Below are 27,234 nucleotides of genomic sequence, written 5' to 3'. Positions count from 1 at the left end.
TTGGTGAGGAGAAGGAAGAGGGCTAGGGAGGATGTGTTCGGCGAGATCCTGCAAGCCAGAGGTTCACTGGACTGAACAAAGGTCTTGGAGGGCCAGTATGACAAGAGCATGAGAAGGACAGAGAGGATAGGCAAAAGGCCCAGGCGTGCCAGAAGGACAAGTAGTGGAAAATGCACTGTGACGTAATGGGTCTTCACAGACAGTAAACACAAGAGGTGCAGACCCTGGCTCACTTACAGGTCCAAAAATCCTAGACTCATCAGCCTTTGCACTGTTTGGAGAACTCAGTGCTTCTGCTCCCTACACCCCCAAGATAACATGTGGCATCATGGACCACTTGCTTACCCCCACCAGTCTACTCAAGAGGAACAACAAGGAAAATGCAGCTTCATATAGAGAGACGTGTGAAAACCACAGATTGGTGCATGCGAAGCCGCAACTGACTACATTGAACTACCTTTTTGTTTACACAAATGGACGTAAATATTGACTTCCTTTTCAACCAGAATTTTAAGTTTTGCCCCATTAAGTTATAAGTTTGTATAATGTATGTATATGTTTGTACTCTGATTTTATGCACCTAATTTTTTCACTCAAATTATGTTTATTAATTCACAACAAGTATTATGAAATGCATAATGGCAGTCAAGAAAGCCAACTACTTATAAATGCACCACAGAATTCGTGACGTCAGTAAAACATGCAGCCATATTTATAAATGTACAGTATGCACAACTCAATTCATAGTAACAGGCAAAGCCCCAGGCCCAACAGTATTTATAACTTGAAGGAGGCACAACACAATATATATTAGCAGGCAAACCTCCCCCCCCCCCCCCAAATATGTTGTTTAAATTACATGAGACAGATGCCAGAGAACACTACAGTGGCTGACTGTGAAGCATCCCTCAAGTACATAGTTCCACACTGGGTTCTTCTAATAGCACTGGTGTCTGACCGTTCAAATTCAGAAGAGAGATGTTCCACCTTACTCTCCACCCTGGTGGCAGTTTTTCTCCCTTTTTCTCACATACATTATGCAGCACACAACATGTAAATATAACCATTAGGATGTTTTTCTTGATGTGTTCTAATCTAGTGAGTAAACAATGCCAGTGACCCTTCAGTGTACCAGAAGCACATTCCATAGACATTCTGCATCTGCTGAGCTGAAACTTAAATCTTTCCTTGGTGCCGTCCAGATGGCCAGAATACGTCTTGATGAGTAAGTGGAAGGCTGGGTCTCAGAGAATCGCTGTTGGCATTTCCACATCTCCAATGTTAATCCACTGCTCAGGAAAGGCTGACCCTAAATGCAACTTCTTGAACAGTCCTGTGTTCTTAAAGATGCAGGTGTCTTGCACCTACCCTGACCAACCTACATTGACATCAGTGACTCAACCCCTGTGATCCACTAGCACTTACTTTTCCATGGTTATATATCCTTTTTTGTTGATGTACTCAGTAGCAAGGTTGGCTGGTGCCAAAATAGGGAGATCTGTTCCATCTGTCTCCCCACAGCAGTTCAGGAACCCCATAGTTGCAAATCCATTCACTATTCCTTGCCTTCCACTTATCATAGCCTGGCACAGCTGGAGGCAATTAATGACCTTACATGCTTGCATGGCAGTGGCCCGCACTGTAGATTTTCCAACTCCAGAATGATTTCCCCCGACTAGTAGCAGTCTGGCTTTTGAAAGCTTCCAGGTCGTGGTTGTCACTTGTTTCTCCACTGTCAATATAGGCCTTATTTTGCTATCTCTGCGTTGAAGGGCTGGGGCAAGATCAGCATACAAATACAGGACTGTGACTCTTTGCATCTGGAAGTTCTGCAGCCACTGTTCGTCGTCCGAAACATGCATTACAATGTGCTTCCACCCGTAAATGCTTGTTTCTCAGCACCAGAATTAGTGCTCCGCCATCTGCAGCTGCTCCATGAATGCCACCAGCAACCTGGGATTTTTTTCACTAAATCCATCAACAAACTCTTCTTGACAATATCCTCGTATTCCCCATTGTGATCCCATTGTTTCAGTACTTCCTGCAGGTCTACAAATACAGGAGAATCATTTGTCGTGTTAGCAGTGTTCATGTTAATAGGGCTGAGCTCTCTGGGCCCCATGCGTCCGGCAAAGATGGCAGAGGCTGAAAAGCACGATGTGGAATTTTTGAAAAATGGCTTGAAAATTATGGAATGTGGAAGATATTGTAGGGTGGAAAAAATTGCATGCTGGGTATTTGACCCCATCTCCCAAAAATCCCTGGGTGAATCCTTGCTATCCCACAAAACTGTGAAAATATCCTGAAAGGGATTGTGCCAGATGGCAGTGCATGGCACACTGGGATAACCCTACTCATGGTGCACCATGCTTTATATCCATGCAAGCACTCCTGGTGAGTACGTAAATTGCCGATGCAATCAGCCAAATATGCACATGCACAGGTGAAGTACAAACTTCAGTGGCTGTATTATGATGTAAATTGTGTGGGCCAAAGCTTGTGGAGTAGACATGGTCTCCATTCTCCACCTGTTGGATCACCTTGACCTGGATTACTCCTGACACTATTTCTGCAACTTTTTTTTTCCTTTTCTCTTCTCTAGCCTCTTCTCTTACTCCTAATTTTGACAATAATAAAATATAGCTTTTCAGCTTGAGAACTTGAAAGTTGGCATGTTTCTAGTTCACAATGAGGAAGTCACTGGAAAAAACAAATGACTGAGCATTTTCACATGTACAATGTGAAGTTTCTAAAGTTGTTGATGTTGCCATGGAGTCTGAACACCATTGGGGAGTTAGAGGATAGTCATGCCTCTCTTCTCTACGCCACTCCTTTCCGCCACTCTCAACTTGAGACTCGCAGATTCTGTTCCCCTAATAAAACTCGCATCTTTGCATGCCATTGCTCAACCAACAGAGACAAGATGTGCTGCCTGTAAGTTTTCACACATGATTTTGGTTTTTTTGCTTATTTTCTTTTTTGTTTTCCTGTTGCCTTAAAGGAATGTGGTCAAATTAATTTACTAAAAATGGAAATTTAAAAATTATAATTTTTCCCCATTTATGCTGTTTGTTACACCATGATTTCACTTAGCTGAGATACTAAATAGAGACTATTCGCTTCCCTTTGATAAGTCAGTTTGTGGTCAGGTTTAATTTGCATTTTGTCAGACCATTGCCTCATGTGCATCTCTAGCACAATACAATATTTGAGTTGCCAAAGCTATCATGTAATGTCTACCTAGCTTTTTAAATATTTGTGGGTTTTAAAAAAATTAATTTTATGTTTTATGGAAGTTTGTTTTCAAAAACCCAAATCTGGCCCAGGAAGCATCCCTTGGATTCAACTTTAAGTCTCGTTTAGACACCCACAAATCAGGAAACACAGGAAAGCATTCAAGGATTTTATATCTCAGCTGTACCCTCACACATGTGTGGATTAAAGTAGTGCTTAAAAGCATGATCACTTTCTCATTTTTTTCCTGCTATGTTAAATACTCATAACACTCAATGTGTAATATTGTGCAAGACTAAAGATACATACTGCATGAAACACACTTGTCAAACAGGATGGAACAACATACTACAGTTACACTATTGGGCAACAGAGTGGTACTAAGGGAAAAAAGGCTGGCATGTGTATGTGTTTTGTATTTAAATAACAAGTAAGACTGTAGAGACTATATAAGAATACTGAGGTTAGTTGTTCATGGCAGCTTATGTTGCTAAGCAGATGGGCTGCTGAATTTTCTCAGCTGGAATTTTTTCAAGGTGTGTGCCTTAATTATCACTTTCATCCAAGAACAGAGTACAGAGGTCACAAGTGCATGCATAACCATGTCCAGGTCCGCTCCCCCAGATGGGGGCAGGCTCTTCTAGCTAGTTGCAGATGAAAGTGGGTAGTTTTTTGTTGCCATAGCTATTTGGCTATCCAGTAGCAGTAAGAATTTCCAAGACTGCTGACTGATTTAAATGATCTTCAGGCAGGTTCTTGGTAATGGAGGATGTTTTTCTGTTTTGTTTTCTTTAAAAAAGGCTAGTTCTTCAAAGCTTCTTCCTACAAGCATTGCCTCAATCTTGGGTGGGTTCTGTGTAAACTAGATACCTTTTAGTTTGTGCCAGCAGCATCTACGCAGGGCATTAAGAGTACAACGCTTCGGAGCACTCTGCAATTCACATCCCTGTAGTCCATACTGGAGTGGAGTGTAGACCTAAACTGAGACTGCTAACAAGGCTGCCATTTTTAATGATGGCTTTTATGCGTGCCTACCTACCTAAGAACTAAGGCTGCCAAGCTGCCATTCAATAGTAATAACTTCTTGTAGGGTCCAATAGAACTGGTGACATAGTGAATATTGAGCCATCTGGCCTCAAGGTTCACTTAATAAGGATGTACGGAACCATTCATATCCATTTAAAAAAAAAAAGTTCCCAAAGAAAAGAGGTGAATTTAGCTCATTACACCTTATCCTAAGGTAATTATCACGATACAGCTTGGCTATATAAGAACTCCTTTAGTATCTTTAAGTGACCTGTTTAAAAAGTAAAATCTTTCTAATTAAATTGGTGACTGTTAAAAGGATGTACTCTGACAATATAATTCTCAAATCCTTTTGTAGCTAATGCTGACCCCTCTGTTTTTGAGCCCATTTAAGAACAGCTAGCAGGATTCAAACTAGAGCAACCTATTGAATAAATGTATTGTGTGCGTGGGGAAGCTTTTACTGGTAATGGTTGTTTTGCTTAGGTGACTATGGTTATAATGTGTTGGAAGTACATCTGGTACTTCATTACTTATCAGTGTTCTTTTTTCCTTTTAGGCGGTTTCCTAGAAACATGATTGCTTGCTGGTGTTGATCTCACAGTTTGTGAAGACTCCTTCTCTGATAATGTCAAGTTCGGGCTACCCTCCTAACCAAGGAGCATTCAGCACAGAACAGAGTCGTTATCCTACTCACTCTGTCCAGTACACCTTCCCTAACGCGCGACATCAGCAGGTAAGGAGCAGATACCATGCAGATTACAATCTGAACCTGTCATTCGGGTATTTTGCTCATGCCAAATGTGTATTTTTACCTACTTAATCCTAGGTCAAATATGTTTTGAAAAACAATGAAATTTCAGAGTATTGAACCTAATTAAAACTGATGAGGGGAATTTACATACTTATGCTCTGTCTTCCTTTGATGGAATTTGGCCAGTGCACCAAGGTTAATACCTCTAATTAAACAAAATGTGAGATATGGTTTGAAATGTTTCTGGCCATATTTAGATGCCTTATGTAAAAGGTGTCCCTTCTAGTGTTATATTGCTTCCTAACTCCCTAACGAGATATTGATTCACAGGAGTTTGAGTTTATCCTTACTTCCTGCAGCACTGTGGTTTGTGAAATCTGGTGAGATCCCAGCCCAAGGGGGTAAGACTGTTATGATGACGTTGTAGTAGTCTACCAAAATATTAAAACCATGCAGGCATCCTAAGTGAAATGTTCAAATTGTCAGTTATATGCTACTTCCTATTTTCAATTCTGTAAATCCCCTCAAGAAAAATGTTATATGTTTCAGTGTTTAGTTAGTTTCTTAGTGTACGAAGAGAGTGGAGTAGCAATATATATTTGGCAAATAGAGAACCTTCTCTCTAAAATAAGGCAGTCTTTTTTGATTCTCACTTCCTCTGGTTTTATTTTTAATGTTGAAAACTCAAATGTAAATATGTGTAAACCAGAGTGGAGTGACAGAGGACACATTTTGACCACTGAGCAATGCTGCTGCCAATTTTGGCTTGCTAAATAGTTGGTCAAAATTTTTTTTTGCTGAAAACCTTAGATTTTATAAACTGCACACTTCTTCTGTTTGTTGGCTTGGCTCTCTTAAGATAAAATCAAGAAGATTTAAATGTCTTTTGAATATAGTACCATATATTGTGAAATTAATACAACTTTTCTATTTTTGTGGTTGGTTTTGTCCTAACTGGAACACACAATCCCTGAGGAACTAATTGAAAATTATGTTCTTTTTTTAGTCTTACTTTTAATCTAGTAATGCTTAATTACTAGGCTAGGTGTAGCCAACATAGAAGAGAGGCTGGATTTGGAATGGAAACACTAATTTTCCAACAGTGTGCAAAGATGACTTGTATAATCTTTGACAAATCTAATAACGTTTTCTGAGTTAAAAAGTGACCTGTCAACTGCTGTGACAGAATGGTTCCTACAAGTGCCATAGGAGGTCAGTCTCAGGAATGGAGGGAGTCTCTCTACTGTGGGGCCCAGGAGCTCTCCATGAGAACTTACCATTGCCTAGCTCCTCCTCTTCCTTCCCTCTAAGAACCCTAGATCCCTGGGTAGGTCAGAGCAATACTTAGTACACCTGAATGTGTGTGTGGGGAGTAATGGTGTGTTTACAATACTACTATCCCACTGATTCCCCCACCGCATCCCCAATCATTGAGGGGTAGCAGGAGCCAAACTGGCCCTTCGGACAAGTTATTCAACTTGGGGCAGCTCTAGCTTGTGTCCATGAATAGCGGTTTACAAAGTGCTGTTCTGCTTGCTAGGATTACCAAGATGAACTGCACTCTGGTCTTGCCCTCACTCATCCCCAACCTGCCCTAGAATGTCCCCATGCCTGCTTGGCTAGGAAGGACTGGTGTAGGGCTGGCTATATTAGGGTTCCCTTACACTAGGGAAATCCTTAGCGGCTGCCTTAATGTAGCTTTGGGTCCGGGTTGCACCACTGGAGTAACGCAAAGGGGACTCGAGGGATTGAAGATCTGGCCTCCTATGTGCTCTTTGGTCACTGGTGCTGAGTAGGATAAATCTCCTGGCTAATGAGGTGGTTGATGAGTTGTTGAGGGTTATTTTGCATGTTAAGAGTTAGTGTTCATTGCGTTTTAAAGAAAATGGAAATCTATAAAAAGACCCATGTTAGAATAAATGTTGTTTAGATTAGTGTCTCCTAGACCTCCCTTTGATTGTAAACTCCATGGGTCGCTTCTGTATCTTACTGAATCTAATATCACATTTCAAAATATCTTGAGCTGCATTTGAAACCTTAAACTTCAGCTCTTATGAAAGGATCTTCAAAAATGGAGAAGTTGTGTGGTAACTGGACAGTTTAAAGCCACTTGTATGTTGAGTTCCGATATTTCAGTGGATAGTATTCTGTACTCATGATATAATATTGGGGATATAAAACTTTTTTTTTCTAATCATGTCTGAAACAATGGTTTTAAAAGTTTACTGGTCCTGAGAATATGGGTACTGCATCTTTGCAACTGTTCCCATGTGATTGTAGCAGCTAATCTCCCATGAACAACTGGAGCTAGATATTAATGTCATACCATTTGCAAGTTTTGATTCCAAGCTTTCATATGGCACAGAGCTTTCACTTCTCATAATCTCGGAGTTTAAATCTGTGTCAAGCTTTGGTTAACAAAGCTCTTCTGGCACTTGTCCAGGACTGAGCATATTGAGTCCTGGAGCTCAGTCCTGGTCTAATTCAGTCACCATATGTGTCTGCTAGTGTATAGATGCAATCATTTTTCCCTAGACAGGTTTGAATATATTCGCTAGGAATGAATATGTGAATTTCATTCTTATTTCCTTTATATTCTCCCCATTCCCAGACCACCTCTCTTTTTTTGGGCTCCAAATTACTTTGCAGTTCCTGTGATGACTGTGATAGTGGATTTTATGACTCTGTTTCTCTAATCTGTTTTTTTTGGAGTTCCAAAAAATGTCTGTAAAAGAAACTTCCCATTTTAAGACTTAGATGTTGGCTTGAAGCAAAGCTGTGATAATCCGGTCTTGATTTGCAAGAATTCTTCAGAAACCATGATTCCTTCATCTCCTGAGTACTTTGGCTCAGTCTCATAGCTTTTGAATTTTCATTCTTGCTTAAATATCAGGACTGTTTTTCGTTTAGGAGTTTGCAGTTCCTGATTATCGTTCTTCTCATCTGGAAGTCAGTCAGGCAACTCAACTCTTGCAGCAGCAGCAGCAGCAGCAGCAGCAACTTCGTCGACGGCCTTCCTTACTTTCTGAATTTCACCCAGGCTCTGACAGGTAAGGGCATTCTATTTAGATACAAGAGAAATCTGTTACGAGTTGAACCAGACTTTATAAAAGGTATATATTGATAATTAAAAAGTATGCTTCCACAGTTCTTGCTTAAGGACTTAGCTTTATTAAGCACAGGGTTCTCCATTAACTAACCGTATTGGTCTGTGTACGGTATTTGACAATATTTTAGGTTTGCCTTGTTTAAAACCCATTGCACAACTCCCCAGCCCACTTGGCTTAAATAAGATGTTTGTTTCCTAGATAGGAAGTGACACCTGTGCTTCACTTCCCCCCCCTCCCCCCACCTCTCCCAACAACTTTTATAGCAAGCAATGAGAACCCTCGTGCATATCACAAACTAGTTCTTCAGAAATATTTTGGCCATAAGTGTGTAACGTTTGTTTCTTTGAGATACAGTGACAAGTGAAGTTATACAGCAAAATTAAAGAATCATCACAGTGTGAATATTATCCATCATGTTTCCTAGATTTCACTGGGATAAAATTCATACACTTGAATATTCAGCAGAGGGTATTTGTCTGTCTAGGTAAGTAAGAAGCAGCAGAGCTAGTTGGGTTGTTTCATTTGTCATAACAGTATAAAATACTTAAATGTGGTGCTAAAATGCAAGCAATTGGTGGTGATTTTTGACAACAAAGGAATAAAACAATTTACATCACTTGACATAGTTCAGAGTCAAATGTTCTTGGGACTGTTTTGCAAGTTTGTTTATTAAACCAGTCCTGCTTGTATGGTAAATAGATACGACTACTGTTTTGGCTCCAGCAGATTAATACTGCAGTGCTATAGTTGGCTGTTACTGTCGTGAAAGCTGCTGTCTTTCTTTTTTTAAATAAAAAATAGTTTGCTTTATATCAACTAAATATGCTTTGCATTGATGTAACTTAAGGCAGTAAATGCCAGCTAAATACTGATTGTTTATTAAATAATTGTATTTAACCGGATTTTCAACTAAGAGGTATGCAGTGTGCTTTGAATAGCAGACTTGAAAATAATCATAAAGATTAATTCAGCCACAGATCTCAATGAAATTTTAATAATCTGAATACATTTTAGATACTGGGAATGCCCAATTGTGTAGGGGAAAGTTTAAGTATTGTGATTGTTTTGCTCTCTCATTGGTATAATCACATTCCGATGCACAGAGGTATGCATATGATACTCCTTGCAGTGAGGTGAAATTGTACTCCTGCCTTGCACTTACACTACTTCAAATGCAGTGTTGTTGCTCATAGCTCACTCTGATCACAGATCAGAAGTGGTCTGTGCTGATCATTACTCTGGTGATAGTTAGTGTGTAAAATAAATGAATAGCTCCCCAACTCTGGATGCTAAATTGGAATATTCCCAGAAATAATTCCCTAATACTGGGTCTGAGGTTAACTAGTTGTCTTCATCTTGCAATTTATGAAGAAGACAGCTGGATTTGGTTTAGTGCCATCAAAGTACCAGAGTGCTATGATAACCTGCAGCAGGTAAAAGGACAAAAAACTGTTCTCAAATTGTGAAAAGCTCATTCACCAGTTTTGGCAAAATACAGAAAGCTACTGTCATTTCTTCTAATGAAATCTTCTAAGAAGGTGGTGAAGCATATGAGATATCTTATTGACATCCTGTGTAATTCACTGCAAAGAAGCTAGTGATGCTGCTATTTTGCTTTGGAAAAAAATGAGTGGGAAGAGCCACCAAATCACTTCCCAGCCCCCAGCATAGATGGTAGAGCACTACTGACAAGTACTTGAACTTGAGAGTGTGGTGTAGACCAAGTTCCAAATAACTTCAATTTCTAATTAAGATACTTTTTATATGTATTTGAAATTTCTTCAGAAGAAAAATAATTAATTGAACTACTGTGCTTTTGCATAATTCTGTGGAATGCAATACTAAACTTACTGATGTGAAGGCTTTTTGGTGCTCTTTCTTGACCCAAACCTGTTTTCTGATATACTTGTAGTAATGGCATAAGTTTCATGTCCTGCTGTGAAGTGATGGGCATTTAAAATAGTACCTTTGTGGGCTTTAATTAACTTTCAGTCAAAATCCATTTTAAAAATAAAAGCCAATTTTCTGCAACATATCACTTAAAAACTTTTGCCCTTCTCACTATTTAGAAAGAGTTTTGTGACACTCTTCCCTATAGTCTTGGAAATGGGACACAACCATTAAATAATGCACCATATAGAGTTTTTTTGATAGATATATATTTTTAATTTAATTGCTTTTACAATCTCTTTTGTTCCTTAGGCCTCAAGAAAGGAGAACTGGCTATGAGCAGCAATTTCACCCAGGTCCGTCACAGACTGATCATGATTCATTGGAATCTAAGCGACCACGTCTTGAACAAGTTTCGGATTCCCATTTTCAGCGTGTTAGTGCTGCTGCTGTCCTGCCTTTAGTACATCCTCTACAGGAGGGATTACGATCTGCAGATATTAAGAAGGTAAAGACAGTTTTTGTTGCAATATTGAAGGTGTGCCTTAATATGTTAGAAAATTGATTAGATGACTATTTTAAAGATTGTTGTGGCTGAAAATAGTATTAACTTAAAAACTGTATCAAGTTACACCATTTCTGTGATGAGCATTTGAATATTGACTGCTCACTATTTAGAAACATGTTTTGTTCACTAGTATAGTTGCAAGTTATAGTAGTGTGCTCACTAGCTATGTGTTGGAGTAGTAAAAAACCATCCCAGTAAGTTGCATAATATGCTTGAAGGTTAATTGTTTCTTGTACAGAATGTTGGAACACTTAACTTATAGCTGCCACTTGAGTTTAATTTAAAAAAACATCGCTTCAGCAATATTATGTAGGCTTCTGTTGAAAAAGTATTAGTGCAGTGATCTCTGCTCCAGTCTTAAACCGCCAGCAGATGGTGACAGACAAAACAGCTGAAATGCCTTTCCCTCTGCAAATCTCCAAGACACTTCCTTGTATTTGAAAATATAATAGGCGTAGAATGCAGCCTATTTATTTAATTGAAAAGTGTTGCCCTTCTGTGACTTTCCATGAAAGACTTTGAGAGGCAGAGTTGCCCAGTGAGTGCTGGATTGGGGCTCAGTACCCCTATTCTTTTATTCTTGGCTTTGCCACTATTCTGCAAGTCACTAAACCTCTCTTTGCCTCTGTCTCCCTTCACACCATATGACATGTCTGCTTGGATTGTAAGCTCGTTAGGTGGATGGTATCTAATGTGTTTGTGCACATGGAGCCCCACTCTGGATTGGGTCTCTAGACTCTACCATAAAGCAAATAATAAATAATGTAAACCTCTTACTTTAACAACCTTAAGTTTTTTTCCATCTTTCACAATGGAAATAGGTCTCTGCATTGATCCAGAATAACACGGTTCATGATAGGTAATACAAAGGACTACCTTTCCCTGTATGAGTAAGAGTTCCTTTTTTGCAGAAAATATTGGGAGTAACCTGACTACAGTATCTTATCTCCTTCATCTGACAGTTTAACCATGTTAAGGAGAAGATAGTATTCTCTGCTAGCTAGAGCAAGGGATTGTAAATCAGGTGACCGGAGTTCTGTTTCTGACTGTGCCATTGACTTGCTCAAGGTTACCCAGCAAGTCACTTAGCCTCTTTGTACCTAAATTTTTCCCATCTGTAAAATGATGCAACCTACCTATCAAGTGTTAAGGTTTAATGAATGAGATGCTTTAATCCCTAGCTGGAAGGTTCTATAAAGTATAATTGGTGAAGTATTTCTCTAGATTGAGCATGACTTACAAAAAATGGCCAAGATTTAAAAATGTGTGTGCCTAAAGTTAAGCCTGGTCTACACACTCGGATTGCACTAACTAAATCTGTTTCTAAAAGTCAGTCTAGTTAAATTTATGTGGTTCCCCTCTGTGGATGCTCTTAAATTAGATAAAGCTTGGATACATCTGTGGTAGAAATGTGAGTTAAGCTGATGCAATTTCTGTGTGTAGTGACTAACCCCATATTTCCTAAATTTATACTTAAACTCTTAAAAAAGTGGACCGAGTTTGAAAATTGGCTTAAATGGAATATGCTAGGCGCTTCTCATTTTAGAAAATGAGGCAATTTGTTTTTATTAGGTGTCTTAAGTATGGATTCAAAAGCTAATAGTTGGTACCCATTTTAAACAAATTTTGGATAGTGTATTTTTATACTGCCTTTAATTATTTACTGCGGCTTTTCATATTCTAAATATAGCACTTTTCTGTGAGCTAAAGTAGAATATTAACATGATACAGCATCTTAATTTCTTGCTCTGTTGCATTGCAAAGATAAGCTCAAAGGGGCATTGGAGGAGCCAGTCAGATGTGTACAATGTTATGTTTTCATTTAGTTATGAATAATTTTTATCCAAGTGGTGTACTGAAATACATGGTCTCAATCTTATATGCAATTTAAGGTACCTTCAGGAAATATGGAACTAAAACACTTAATTTGTTTCAGTGAGACTGGTTTGGATAAGGCATTCATTTTCCAAGTTAGTCATTGGTGCATTCAAGATTTCATCATTTTTGTCTTTAAACATGTCTTCAGAGATCTACCTTTTAACGTGAATGCCTGTGAAGAGTTGAAGATGGCCCTAATGGGGACCTATACTTGTAAATGTAAATAGAAACTAAATTATTTAAGATGGATTTTAAAAGGGTGACATCATGATCTTTTGTTAATTCCAGGCTGCATGAAGTAAAAATGACAGGAAAAACTGAGTACTTTTAGAAACTTAAATTAAACTTCAGAATTATCAGTGTTAAAGTGATTCTAAGCGGTAGTGTAGATGGCTGAAAGCTCTGGTCAATTTTATCTTAATTTATACTTGGACAACTTTATGTATTAAGATTTGAGACTACATCTGGAGATTGTAACATAACTAATTTATCTGTCTTCAAGTATTATGTAAGAAAACATGATCAAATTGTTCCTTGTTTATTTAAGGAACCAGCTTTTGGAGGCAAGCATGAAGGGCCGTCTTCTCCAGTCTCTGGTCAGCCCTGTGGAGAGGACCAGAATGCATCACCTTCAAAACTGTCAAAGGAAGAGTTGATACAGAGCATGGATCGTGTAGATCGAGAAATTGCAAAAGTGGAACAGCAGATCCTTAAACTGAAGAAAAAACAAGTAAGTCAGCTACAAAGAACACCATAACCAATGCTATTTTTATTTTCAGTTGGCAGAGCACAATATTAAAGTGTTTGCAAAAAATAAATGAACTAAACTGCTTAATTACAGTTTGAGTCAAAGTTCTTGTTCTGTAAGCAATGTGTACTACGTAAATGGGTTGGATGTTATAATCTAGTTCAGAGGTTCCCAAGCTTTTCTTATTGTGTACCCCCCTTCCGGATCTATCAGTTGCTGACATACCCACTTCCAGATTTACCAGATGCCTACATATCCCTACCCTTCTCATCACTGATACTTGGTTTTCCTCTTAACACTCTCTGTCTTTAGCCATCTGTCCCTATTTCACTGTTACGTATAGATATAGTTATAGTGTGACACATACAACCGAAAAAAACCCCTCACTAAGTTCTGAGCTCAGTTAGACTGGAGAGTTGCTGAGCAACTCAGCCCGCTCTGTATGGTGATTGGAGGTAAGGGCTGTGTACATCAGCATCTCTGCATATCTATGTTCTCATTGTTACATCTTGAAGTAAATTAACTACCATATTTTATATAACAAATTCCCACAGAGTTTTAAAGCTTCATCTGAGTAGCCTATTATGAAAATGCAATAAATAAAATAATAAATCCACCATTACGTAATTTCTCCATGTACCCCCTAAAGATATCTCACGTACTACAGTTTGGGAAACCTTGATCTACTTCATAAATGCTGGCTTTTATTTTTTTTTAAACAAGATCCTTGGAAAAACTATCTAGAGATGTTAAGAGTAAAACTATTTACTTAGAAAAACATTGGTAAAATTAAATGTTAAGATCGTGACTTCATTAATCTTAAGAATGATTTTTTTTAAACCTTACTTTTTTTAGTAAAGCAGTATATTTTAATGCAGGACTGACTTTTGTAACTATTCTGCTGTAAATTTGCTTAGATGAATAGCTATATAGTAAAAGAGCAATAACTTCAAACTAAATGCTGCATTATGCTCTTGGAGCATTTAATCAGTCTTATGAGTTCTTATTCCAGCTTGTTATACCTTAGATTAGAACAGCAAAAGAGAACTTGTCTGGTTCTCTTACAATATTTACTCACGCATTAGCACTTGTGATCTGCCTCTGTCACTTCCTTGGGTGCAAAATCAGTGACTGATCATGCAGATTTCTTGGAAATATATATATATTTTAGATCAGGACCATTAATTGAATCCCTGATTTAAAACTAAAAAAAAATTGTACTGTAAGTTCTTAGATACTTTAAATGAACTGTAAAATTAGGACTCAATCCTGTTCTGAGTACGTGGCATTTTATAAAATGTTAAAAGCTGATTTCTTACACAACACTATAACACAGCAAATCATGTATAAGGGGGTAGACATAGCCATTACATTGGAGGTGTATATTGATCTTTATTGTATGTTTCTGGCTTGCAGGAGGGAAGGATATTTACAGCACAAAGATTAAACTGACATTGATTCATATATAAAGGAATGTTTTGGTAAGAGAGGCAAATCACAAGAGGTTAATTGCTGTGAAAAACAAATATTGCATATATTTGGTTGTTTGATGTTACTATAACCTTTTAAACTTCTCTGTGTGTGTGTGTGTGTGTGTGTGTGTGTGTTCAGTAACTTTTTTCTGCCATGAAGTATGGTTTTGGATTGTCAGAATAATAATGACAGGAGTTACTTCAAATAAGGAGTTCAAAAGAATATCAGCAACCAGGATTTTAAGTACATTATTTTAATATACTGTCAGACTTTTTGGGGGAGTATTGCCTCAGCATGAAAGCTTGAGACAATTGGTATTCCTTGGCTTTAATATTTTGGTTGAAAGTTAAATATTTTTATTGGTAAACCAGAACACAGCACTATGCATTTAATTGAATCAGACCTGTTTCAGTTTGACAGATGTGGGTGCATCTCAAAAAGGTTTAGTTTACAAATATTAGTGCAAAAATACTGTCTTTTTGCCACTTCTATTGGCACTAAACCCTGTTCATTCATACCTTGCAAATTAAATGATGAAATGACAGTCACAGCAAACTGTTGATCAGATGCATATTTTATCTCTGGTGACTAATTACTGGTTAGGGTAACATGGTGCGGATGGCTGATTTTCTTTCTCTCGTCTCTTAGCAACAACTTGAAGAAGAAGCTGCTAAACCTCCAGAGCCAGAGAGGCCTGTCTCCCCTCCTCCAGTGGAACAGAAACACCGCAGTATTGTCCAAATTATTTATGATGAAAATCGGGTAAGCTTGCTTCTTAGATTTGGTTGGCTGAGTATGATTCTATGTAATCTTACACATTGTGCTACATTCCTCTTTGTGCGCTATTTCAGTTTTTTAAATATGCTGCAGTCGTTTCATATTTTAACCATTTTGATTATTTTTCAATTGGAACGTAGTAACTTCTTTTTTTAATGACAAATGCTTGCATGAGATTTTCATTCCAAATCTCAGAATGTTTTGGGCCTTGAAGGTGACAAACAAAAGCAATGAAAATGAGTCTGTGAGACCCTGATCTCTGGATTGGTGCTTTGATAACATTTTAGTGCCTCATGGAGTTTGATCTCCTGCATTGTCTTTAATCACATAAATACTGGCACGCCTGACTGAGTGGTAAATTCTCATTTAAATTTTGTAGATGAGTAATATGGGGTGTAACATGGGGTTCCATGCCTTTTTAAAAAAATCTGAGTTCTGACACTTAAGGATTTGGATGAATGTAAAGATGAAATATTTGGGCAAACTTTTAGAGCTGCTTATGCTGCATTAGTGGCTAATAAAAAGCAGAAGTTCAGTGACCCCAAAACTGCAGCAACTCTGATCTACCAGATCCCTGGTCTGTTAATCTGTTGAACAGCTCTCAAAGTCCATTCCTTGGTTTTCCTAGGAATTTCTGGGTTAGGGGACTATAAGTATAGGGGGTAACAAAGGCCATGTCTATACTACAAAAGTACTCTGATTTTACAGAAGTCAATTTTTGGGAACAGATTTTATAAAGTCAAGTGCATGTGTCGACACTAAGTACATTAATTCGGTGGTGTGCGTCTACAGTACTGTGGCAAGCGTCGACATTCCGAGCGGTACACTGTGGGTAGCTATCCCGCAGTCCTCGCTGCCCATTAGAATTCTGGGCTGAGCTCCCAATGCCTGATGGGGCCAAAAATTTGTCACGGGTGGCTATGGGTAAATGATGTCGGTCAACCCTCCCTCCCTCCATGAGAGCAACAGCGGACAATCATTTCGCGCCCTTTTCCCTGGACTGTCTGAGCAGACGCCATAGCACAGAAAGCATGGAGCCTGTTCAGCTCACCGCAGTAGTTCTGACCATTGTAAACACCTAATGCATTATCGTGCAGTTTATGCAGAACCAGCACCTGAAAAACCAGGACAGGAGGCGACGCAAGTGCGGTGATGAGGACATGAACACAGTTTTCTCTAAAACCGCGGTCCCCAGCAATTTGGAGATCATGGTGTTTCTGGGGCAGGCTCATGCCGTGGAATGCCGATCCTGGGCTCGGGAAACAAGCACAGAGTGGTGGGAACCGCATAGTGTTGCAGGTTTGGGATGATTCTCGGTGGCTCTGAAACTTTCACATGCATAAGGGCACTTTCATGGAACTTTGACTTGCTTTCCCCGGCCCTGAAGCTCAAGAATACCAAGATGAGAGCAGCCCTCACAGTTCACAAGCGAGTGGCAATAGTCCTCTAGAAGCTTGCAACGCCAGATAGCTACCAGTCAGTCAGTAATCAATTTGGAGTGGGCAAATCTACTGTGGGGGTTGCTGTGATGCAAGTAGCCAACGCAATCATTGAGCTGCTGCTATCAAAGGTAGTGAGTCTGGGAAATGTGCAGGTCATACTAGATGGCTTTGCTGCAATGGGATTCCCTAACTGTGGTGGGGCTATAGACGGAACGCGTATCCCTATCTTGGGACCGGACCACCAGGGCAGCCAGTACATAAACCGCAAGGGGTACTTTTCAATGGTGCTGCAAGCACTTGTGGATCACAAGGGACGTTTCACCAACATGAACATGGGATGGCTCGCGTCTTCAGGAACTCTGTTTAAACGGCTGCAGGAAGGGATTTACTTCCCAGACCAGAAAATAACTGTTGGGGATGTTGAAATGCCTATAGTTATCCTTGGGGACCCAGCCTACCCCTTAATGCCCTGGCTCATGAAGCCGTACACAGGCACCCTGGACAGTAGTAAGGAGCTGTTCAACGATAGGCTGAGCAAATGCAGAATAGTGGTAGAGTGTGCATTTGGACATTTAAAGGGTCGCTGGCACAGTTTACTGACTCGCTCAGACCTCAGTGAAACCAATATTCTCATTGTTGCTGCTTGCTGTGTGCTCCACAATCTCTGTGAGAGTAAGGGGGAGACGTTTATGGCGGGGTGGAAGGTTGAGGCAAATCGCCTGGCTGCTGAATATGCTCAGCCAGACACCAGGGCGGTTAGAAGAGCAAAGCAGGAAGCGCTGTGCATCAGAGAAGCTTTGAAAACCAGTTTCATTACTGGCCAGGGTACTGTGTGATACTTCTGTTCGTTTCTCCTTGATGAAAACATGCCCCCTTGGTTGCCTCTAAATTCCCTGTAAGCCACCCGCCCTACCCCCTTCGATCACAGCTTGCTTGCAAAGGAAATAAAGTCACTATCGTTTAAAAAACATGTATTCTTTATTAATTGATTACAAAAATAGGGAGATAACTCACAAGGTAGCCCGGGTGGGGTGTGGGAGGAGGGTAGGAAAAGGCCACTTTAAAACTTGTTGAATGCCAGCCTTCTGTTGCTGGGGCTGTCCACTGGGGTGGAGTGGTTGGGTGCCTGGAGCCTCCCCCCACCCCCGCGTTCTTGGGTGTCTGGGTGAGGAGGCTATGGAACTTGGGGAGGAGAGAGGGTGGTTAAACGGGCTGCAGTGGCAGTCTGTGATCCTGCTGCCGTTCGTGAACCTCCACCAGACGCCGGAGCATGTCTGTTTGATCCCGCAGTAGCCCCAGCATTGCATCATGCCTCCTCTGATCTTCCTGCTGCCACCTCTCCTCATGTTCGTCAGCCACTTTCCTGTACTCTGCTATTGTGTCCCTCCACACATTCTGCTGAGCTCTGTCAGTGCCGGATGACTGCATGACCTCAGAGAACATTTCATCGCGCGTGTATTTTTTTCGCCGCCTTATCTGAGATAGCCTTTGGGACAGAGGAGGGAGGCTTGAAACATTTGCAGCTACTGGAGGGGAAAAAAGGGGAGTGAAGTATTTTAAAAGAGACGTTTTACAGAACAATGGCTATACTCTTTCACGGTGAATAACACTATTCACATTACACAGCACATGTGATTTTGGTACAAGGTCGCATTTTGCATCTTATATTGAGTGCCTGTGGCTTTGGTTTCAGAGTAACAGCTGTGTTAGTCTGTATTCGCAAAAAGAAAAGGAGTACTTGTGGCACCTTAGAGACTAACCAATTTATTTGAGCATGAGCTTTCGTGAGCTATAGCTCACTTCATCGGATGCACCGGCTTTGGTGTTGGAGATCACATACGCAGTGCCAGGCAACAGAATTCGGCAACAGAAGGTGGACATGGTAAGCCATAGTCTTTTGGCTTCTGCAACCCTCATAACAGCAGCGCCCTCCTCTCCCATACCAAGCAAAGCACGTTGAGTTGGCCATTTAGTGCTGTGGTTTTCTTGTTAACGTGCAGCAGCAGAAACCAAACTAACCCCCTCCTCCCATCCAGTTCTCTGGGATGATCGCTTTACCCCTCCCCCCACCGTGTGGCAGATATCAGATCCTTGCTAGCCAAATGCAAACAGCTCAGTGCCAATCTCTTCCTCTCGCGCCCCCCCCCCCCCTTCCCGGCGTGGCTAACTGCGGGGAGGATTTCTTTTCAGCCACAGGCAAACAGCCCAGTAGGAATGGCCACCTCTGAATGTCCCCTTAATTAAATTCCCCTATTTCAACCAGGTTACCATGAACGATATTACTCTCCTGAGGATAACACAGAGAGCTAAAGAATGGATGTTGCTTGAATGCCAGCAAACACCGGGACCATACGCTGCCAGGCTTTGTCATGCAATGATACCAGATTACCTGCTACTAGCATGGCGTGGTAAAGTGTCCTACCATGGAGGATGGACTAAGGCTGCTCTCCCCAGAAACCTTCTGCAAAGGCTTTTAGAGTACCTCCAGGAGAGCTTCATGGAGATGTCCCTGGAGGATTTCCACTCCATCTCCAGACACATTAACGGACTTTTCCAGTAGCTGTACTGGCCACAAATGCATCCCGAGTCTTCAGGGCTACTTAATCATTAAAAGACGCCTGGCTTTTATAACATGTATTATATTTAAAAAGGTACACTCACCAGAGGTCCCTTCTCCGGCTTCGTTGAGTTGGGAGGTTATTTCAGTCAGGGTGATAAAAAGATCCTGGCTGTCAGGGAGAATGGTGTGTTGTGTGCTCTCCTCAAGCTCGTCCCTCCTTCTCATCTTCCCCATCCGCAAAATCCTCAGGCATGGCGGAGAGTACCCCATTATCGGAGTCCACGGACGGGGTGGGGTAGTGGTGGTGGCCCCCCCCCCCCCAGAATTGCATGCAGCTCAGCGTAGAAGCGGCATGTCTGGGGCTCTGTCCCGGAGTATCCGTTTGATTCTTTGGTTTTCTGGTACGGTTGTCTGAGCTCCTTAAGTTTCACGCGGCACTATGTTGCATCCCTGCTGTAGCCTCTGTCCCTCATGGCCTCGGAGATTTTTTGAAATGTGTTGGCATTTTGTCTTTTGGAATATAGTTGTGATAGCACGGATTCCTCTCCCCATACAGTGATCAGATCCAGTACCTCCGGTTCTGTCCATGCTGGAGCTCTTTTTCAATTCTGGGACTGCGTGGTCATCTGTGCTGATGAGCTCGCCTGACCAAACAGGAAATGAGGTCAAAAGTTTCTGGGGCTTTTCCTGTACACCTGGCCAGTGCATCCGAGTTCAGAGTGCTGTCCAGAGCAGTCACAAGGGTGCACTGTGGGATAGCTCTCAGAGGCCAATACCTTTGAACTGCCTTCACAGTAACCCTAATTTGAAACGGCAATGTCGATTTCACCTAATTTCAGTTTATCGCCTCGTTGGGGAGGAGTACAGAAATTGGTTTTGAGAGCCCTTTATGTCGAAAAAAATGGCTTTGTGTGGACGGGTGCAGAATTAATTCAATTTAAAGATGCTAAATCCGATATAAACTCGTAGTGTAGACCAGGCCTAAGAGTGCCTTACTGTTTTGGTTAGTTACATGGGCAAAATATTAGTGTGTTTAATGGTACTTCCTGTGCATTTTAAAACAGTTGTGAAGGGTCTCAGAACTCTGGACAGGTGTTTATACCTCTTTATAAATTAAAACAGTAAGAAAATGTAGAACAGTGGACCTCTTCAGTGATGGTTTTAATTCTTCAAAGATAGAGGTTCTTTTCCTTCTCACCCTCTGTCCCAATTACATTTTTTAGGTTGGCGAAGTTGAGCTTTACAAAGACACTCAGTTATCATAGGTTTCAGAGTAGTTATCATAGACGTTAAAGATGGAAAAGCCCTACCACACTAACTTGTATTACATATTGTGGAAGTGTTTTCTTACCCTGTTAAAGAAAAGTGTCTTCCTTGTTTATCTGTCTGTGGAAATGGGGGTACTACTTCAGGATTCACTAGTTACTGTCTGAAAAGCCCTATGTAAAATGTATTATGTAACTGATATAAGCTCTAAATAAGCAGCAAGCATGCTTTTTAGTTGTTAAACAGCGCTTTTTCTTCTTAGACAACTAGCACTGAAATGTTCTTTCTAAATTAATCTAGTGCTTATTATGAGATTTCCTCAAATCATTGAATCCCACGAAGGGATGACAAAAATGAAATGATTGAAGAAATTTGCAAACAACTTAGTGGGCTGTGCAGGGGATTGAATGGAAAAATGTAGTGTAATTTTGGTTACAGATGCTTACTTCTGTTAACAATATGCTGAGGTTACTGTTGACTACCATATGTTGTGTGTCTGACAGCAGATGGGAAAACTTTATTAATAGGGTGTTGGGCATTTAGTACCCTTTTGAGTGTTCTTGTGCCTAAATTGATCCTTAAATTTCAAAACTGACTCACGGTGGAGGAAATGCTGAATTTGAAATATTAACAATTCTAAAACCAAAGGTTTGTTCAACTCAGCAAGGGCAGGGTCTGTCTTCATTGTACAATCCTAAGCATATTGATGGTGCATAACTTGGCATGCATTTTGCAGAGTGCAGTTATAACGAAGTTATTTCTGCTGCCTACTATACAAATATTGTGACATTTGTGTATGCAATACTTGTTTGGTTATCTCTTTCTGCAGTTTTGCAAGAAGGTAGTCACCTTTACAGCATCATGGTTAGAGGGTGGACATTGTAAGGATATAACTCTTGATTTTAATGCTCAGCTGTACTTAGAGAATTTAACTCAACTAAGAGGGATAAAGTTCAGTCCCTAGTTGTGTTCTGAGACCAAACAAACCATTTTTCTTAGGGTAATTTTGTACCATTCTCCTGATATGTAATTACTTTGCACAGCTGTGGGTTCCAAAATATTTGTCATTTTTCTGAGTTCAGAATAGTACATGTAGAAAAGTAGTAGAATTTAGCGGAGCACACTTTCTAAAAATAACCTGGGTTTTTGTTTTTGTTTTTTTAATTTTTGCTGGTATGTGAACCTCCTGGAATAGCTTGTAGAACTTTTAACTTGTAGAGAGGAAGCAGCTCAAAAATAAGTGTATTGCATAGTCTCTTAGTCTGTTTGCTAAAGAAAGGGTTTAGAAAGGATGGGTAGATTAAATGAACTTGTGAAAGCTGGGTGAGTAACTCAGCTCTGTTCCCTTAGGAACAAGACAATTTTTTGCCCTTTCACTAAGTACTGTGGGTGGATGTGTTGGGTTAATCTGTAGTGAAGTGTAGCTTTGAAAAAAGGCATATTGGACATACAGGTTGATTTATTTTTTGTATATTTTCTCCTTGCCTTTACTTTAATGGCTACCTTAACCCAGCCTTTCTAAATCATGCTTCCCTGGCTATGGAGCACACTTCCCTCCCCTTCAGATAATTATTTGCAGTCTGACCCACTGTGTGCTAGTTGCTTTCCAAATGTCTAAGAAGGGTGGTTCCTGCTCAGGTGAGCTCACAGCTTAAAGTCAGACAAGTAGATAAAGGTCTGGGGAATAACCATAGACAATTTATATATGTTAACTCGATTCACTACAGAGACTGGGTGGGATATCTTTTATTGGACCAACTTAAAACTGTTGGTGAGAGAGACAAGCTTTCTAGCTACACAGATTCACTATAGGCAATATGGCAGAAGCTGGTTAAGAGAGACTTAAATGTGGATGGGGGATTTATCTTTGCAGATGACCTTGGGGCAAGATGGTAAATATAGTTTTGACAGTCCAATTTGCATTATTACTGAATAAAACTGCATTAATATTTAGACTATACAAAATATCTTTCACAGAAAAAAGCAGAAGAAGCTCATAAAATTTTTGAAGGTCTTGGTCCAAAAGTTGAACTGGTAAGTTCCTTTATTGCCTTTCTTGCTTTTCTTTCTGAGATTCTTCTCCCAAGATGAACAGACATAAGAAAGTATGATTGCATGACTTAAACTTGTGGCTAAAAAAAAAAATCTTTAATTTTTTTCTTAATATAATTGACTTACTGTGTATTTGGTCTTGAGGGCTCATGTGCCTGTCCATTTCTGTAGCTAAGGCCTTGTCTACACTGCCGCAGTAAGTCGACCTAAGTTATTCTACTGCAGCTACATGAATAATGTAACGGCATAGCTTGGGTTGATTTACTGCGGTGTCTAGACCGGACTGCGTCGGTGGGAGACACTCTCCCATCGACTTGTGTTACTCTTCTCGTTCCGGTAAAGTCCATTGGAGAGTGCTCTGCTGTCGATTTAGCGGGTCTTCACCAGACCACCTAAATCAACCCCCGCTGTATTGATCACAGCAGCATGATCTCTGGTAAATGTAGACATGGCCTAAGAGGATTCTTTGAATGTTTCAAAACATTAAATGATGGGCACAGGCCAGGAGAGACCATATAGTTATGTGCCAGAAATTTAAAGTGGCTGATGTAATATAACTTTTTTTAAAATGGGCTAGCAGGCCAGACCACTGATGGGAGCAGTCTGTTGAACATTACTTAAAACAGATCTCTTTTAAAACTTGTCAGCTGTTTGGCCAATTCAGTAAAGAACTTAAGCACATGCATACGTTCATCCTGATTCCTGCAAAACATGTAAGCGTGTAACCCTTAAAAAGTCTGAGCAGTCCTATTCATTTCAGTGGGACTTAAGCATATACATAAGTACCCCGCTGAATCATGGGCTCAGTGATCTGACTGGCTCAGTTTGTAATTTTTTGTAAGCAAATTTTAATAAACTTGAAATAGAAGTGTTTGTTTTTTAAATGTTTGAGTCAACTTTATTTAAAAGTGAATTCTTTAGGCTAGTGATCACTTTATAGGCTCAGACTATAAATCCAGTGAAGTAGAGAAACCCTTCTGTGAGTTGCTGAGCACCTTCAACTCCTGTTCATTTTAGGTCACTGCATCTCACAGGTTGGGAATTCTGTTTGCTTTAAAATGTTGCTTTAATATGTTATGTATTTGTAGAATTAAACACAAGTGTAATGTTCTTAATGTATATGCCAATCCATTTTGTAGCCACTTTACAACCAACCATCAGACACAAAGGTGTACCATGAAAACATCAAAACGTAAGTACTAAACATCTTGTAATCTTGCTGTTTTAAAAGGAGTGAAACATCCTAGTTTTTACATATCCATGTCATTACGTTTTATTGTAACAAAACATTGGAACTTCAAAATCCCTCATTTGCTTTATATGATTTATGAAACATTTTCCGTTTCAATTATTTTAGCTAGCTCAGTGAAAATAGACAATTTCTAGCCCATTCAGTTTTCAGGTTTTTGTGTACTAGAACAATCCTGCAACATTTGGTTTGCAACTACTGCAAGAGAATGAAAAACGCTTTTCCACTGGAATTTTTTTAAAAGAAAACATTTGTTTGTCTTAGGTTTTTGGAAAAGTTTTTTTTTCCAAAACTAAAATTCAGGCCTGATTTGGCCTAAATTTCTTTGTCCCTTTCCTTCATGAACAAAGTGTTCAAGAAGCCTTTTAAATGTTGCCACTGTTAACAGAGTCAGAGGAGTCCTGTTTTGTGCAGACACTATGATGTCCTCCTTTTTCTGTGGTAGACCCTGAATTGTGTCACTGCATGCTATATTTCTCCACTATTTGTTACTTAGGACAAACTAAATTCGGCTGCATGAAGTAGACTGCTATGTCTTCTGGTAGAAAGTGTGGATTTTGAAAGTTAACATTCAATAATTTCTTGCTATTTCTTTGTCAAAATAGTAATAGCCTCATACTTTATAATCCAGTAAGGAACTGAAGGAGTACCTTTATGTGGCTAAATCATTCTTTAGCATGGTTAATCATCTTAAGCTTCATGCCCAATCAGTATTGAGCCCTTCTCTCAACACCCTGCAGACATCATGGTGAGCAGGCTGTGAAGAAAGAAAATGTTGATACAATGGTACTTCCATCCTACTCGAAGGCAACATTACCTTCTTTTTCCCTACAAAATGCCATAACTAAAATAGAGAAGAATTTCAGAAACTGTCATTGTTATATCAATATGATTGAGGCTTTAGCCCTATGTTTTGTTGTAAACTGAAAGGCTCTTATGTATTCCAAAATGTCACTGGAAACAATCTGTGCCTATATACGGAGAGTCTCATATACAATTCCTCTGTCTCCAGGCTATCTATCTGTAGTATTCATGAGGGATTCCACAGAGGGTGCACTTTGCTTTCAATTTATACCTGTTTTTCGGGACAACCAACTGTTGGGAAAATATTTTGTTTTTACTGTGATACTTGTAGCAGGATACAGATTTTTTTTTTTAAGTCAAAATTACCCTTTTCTAGGAATGGTTTTTGTAAGGTCACTTGCTTACTGATAAGTGGCTTTGATATTTGTACAAATAATGAATATATTTGATGCTAGGATATCCTGAGGTTACGTATAATGGTTTATAATATGCTGGGTATATAAATGTTTTCTGTTGAGTGTCTTGTGAATTAGGGAAAGGTGCTGTTTGCATTGAGGAGTGGGATGCTTTCCAGGAACTGTTTTATAAGTGCTTAGGAAACTTAAACCTCTTGATTGACTTTCTATGAATGGCATTACTGTCAAATACATATTCTTGTTGTTGTCTGTATCTCTTTTTTTTATCATCATGATTAGATGTTTTTCTAAACCCTCTGCTCTAGGAATTATTTTGGGGGAGTTCTATGGCCCGTGCTATTCAGGAGGTCAGACTAGATGATCGATTTGCACTTCTTCTTTTTTGGGCTATGTATTTTTAAGTTGTAGTCTGCATCAGGCTTTTGTAACTAAGATATAGGCCCTCTGGAAGAAAGTCACTTGTGAAGTTTTTGAGACAACCTTAACTTTAGCTGCAGTATATAGGCAGAATAAGTCTTGTTGATAAACTGTACCTTCTTCATAAGACACTCTCTGGGAGGTAAATCTTTTTTTGCATATGCGACCAGTGGTCCTCCAATATTTACTTTCTAGATACTGTGGAGATTTCTAAAAATAAGCCATGTCTGGTACAGTTTAGCCCTTACATTTTAATAATTAAAAAAAATCGCATTTCCTAATCAGCTGTACCAACATTTCCCAGTTTAGTGTGCATGCTGATGTTTCTTTCTTCAGTATAAAATTTCCCATTAGCTTGAGAAAGGTTTGGAAGAGAATACTTTAAACTTAAATACACAACTCTTCTAAATACTGTATTTTCTTGAAATACAAAGTGGAAAACAGTATTGAAAGTGAAATATAATAGTAGAATTTGCAAAGCAGAAAGTTATTTTATACATGTGGGAGGAAATTCAAGAATATATCTGCAAACGTTATGAAAAAATTAACTTTCAGCGAGTGTGGAACGTGCATATGACCATAAGTAAGTTGGTGAATTTTTTAGAATTTTTCATCGTAGCTATATCTTTAAATGTAGAAGACAAAATTACAAAAGATAGATTCATTATAATAATAAAAAACTGTGTACGGGGACGTTGAATTTTCAGGAATAATATATTACAAAGTAAAGTATATAACAGTGCCACAGCTTAGTTAGCTTTGTATACCAGTTCCAAATCCTGATGACCTAGGTGATTATTACATGTACTTGTAAATTGCAACTCATTCACTCAAAAGGTATAAAAGGCCCTTCACTTATTTCCAAGTCATCAGAACTTTGCCATATTCAGTTATTAGTCCCATCCTGTCCATCTGTGGTGAGGAGAATCCCAGGCTTACATAGGTTGGCTGGGATCCTCTTAATCAGTCTCTTGGCCAATCCCTCCCTCTTCAGGGATGGCTTCTGTTGCATATAATAGGATTTTAGTTTCATGGCGTTTTTCCTGCAATATCAAACACCTTCTGAGGTGCAAGCAAGAAAAAGAAATGTTAGATGAATCAACCATCCATATTTTCTATACCTCTATGTATATTTTCAGTAACTTCTTTGAGATCCTGATGTTGATAAAGTCTGTGGTTAAAATGTAACTTTTAAACACTTTTCCAATTCTCTTGTTTTCTAGAAACCAGGTGATGAGGAAAAAGCTGATTTTGTTTTTTAAGAGAAGAAATCATGCAAGGAAACAAAGGGTAATGCTGCAATATCTTTGTGGAAGTCAGAGTATTGACAAATATGTGGTGTCACGTTGGGCATGTTGACTCAAATGCTTGTTTACATATATGTTCACAAATCAGTTTTATATAAATCTGCACATTCCAGGTTAATGTTAGTATTCTTTGCATGTTTGTGTTTACCAAAAGGCTATGTCAGAAATATTAGTTGTATCAGGAATATGCATGCAGACTGAAGTGGAAGGGCTACATTTGTACTTGGTAACTTGCTCACGAATGAAATGTTGTTCTGTTCAAG

The 27,234-nt window shown here is 39.5% G+C and overlaps 1 protein-coding gene across 13 annotated transcripts in view; it reads left to right on the top strand.

Moving 5' to 3' along the window:
- Positions 1-27,234, top strand: part of NCOR1 (nuclear receptor corepressor 1) — a 114,603-nt gene that overhangs the window by 17,852 nt on the left and 69,517 nt on the right. For 7 of the 13 annotated variants that reach the window (XM_084651205.1, XM_084651213.1, XM_084651204.1 and 4 more), the window contains exons 2-9: positions 4,820-4,996; positions 7,925-8,064; positions 10,327-10,522; positions 13,008-13,190; positions 15,330-15,443; positions 22,704-22,760; positions 23,918-23,970; positions 26,888-26,954. In XM_084651205.1, the coding sequence (XP_084507331.1) occupies positions 4,889-4,996; positions 7,925-8,064; positions 10,327-10,522; positions 13,008-13,190; positions 15,330-15,443; positions 22,704-22,760; positions 23,918-23,970; positions 26,888-26,954 (918 nt within the window). In that variant the 5' untranslated portion in view covers positions 4,820-4,888. Of the gene's footprint in view, positions 1-4,819; positions 4,997-7,924; positions 8,065-8,548; positions 8,609-10,326; positions 10,523-13,007; positions 13,191-15,329; positions 15,444-22,703; positions 22,761-23,917; positions 23,971-26,887; positions 26,955-27,234 lie in introns of all 13 variants that reach the window. The other 6 variants (XM_084651207.1, XM_084651210.1, XM_084651208.1 and 3 more) reach the window with 1 other exon arrangement.

Source organism: Lepidochelys olivacea (assembly GCF_965140295.1).
Source record: "Lepidochelys olivacea isolate rLepOli2 genome assembly, chromosome: 17".
Taxonomy (NCBI): Eukaryota; Metazoa; Chordata; order Testudines; family Cheloniidae; genus Lepidochelys; species Lepidochelys olivacea.
The sequence above is the reverse complement of the archived record's forward strand: the minus strand, read 5'-3'. Positions and strand labels throughout refer to the sequence as shown.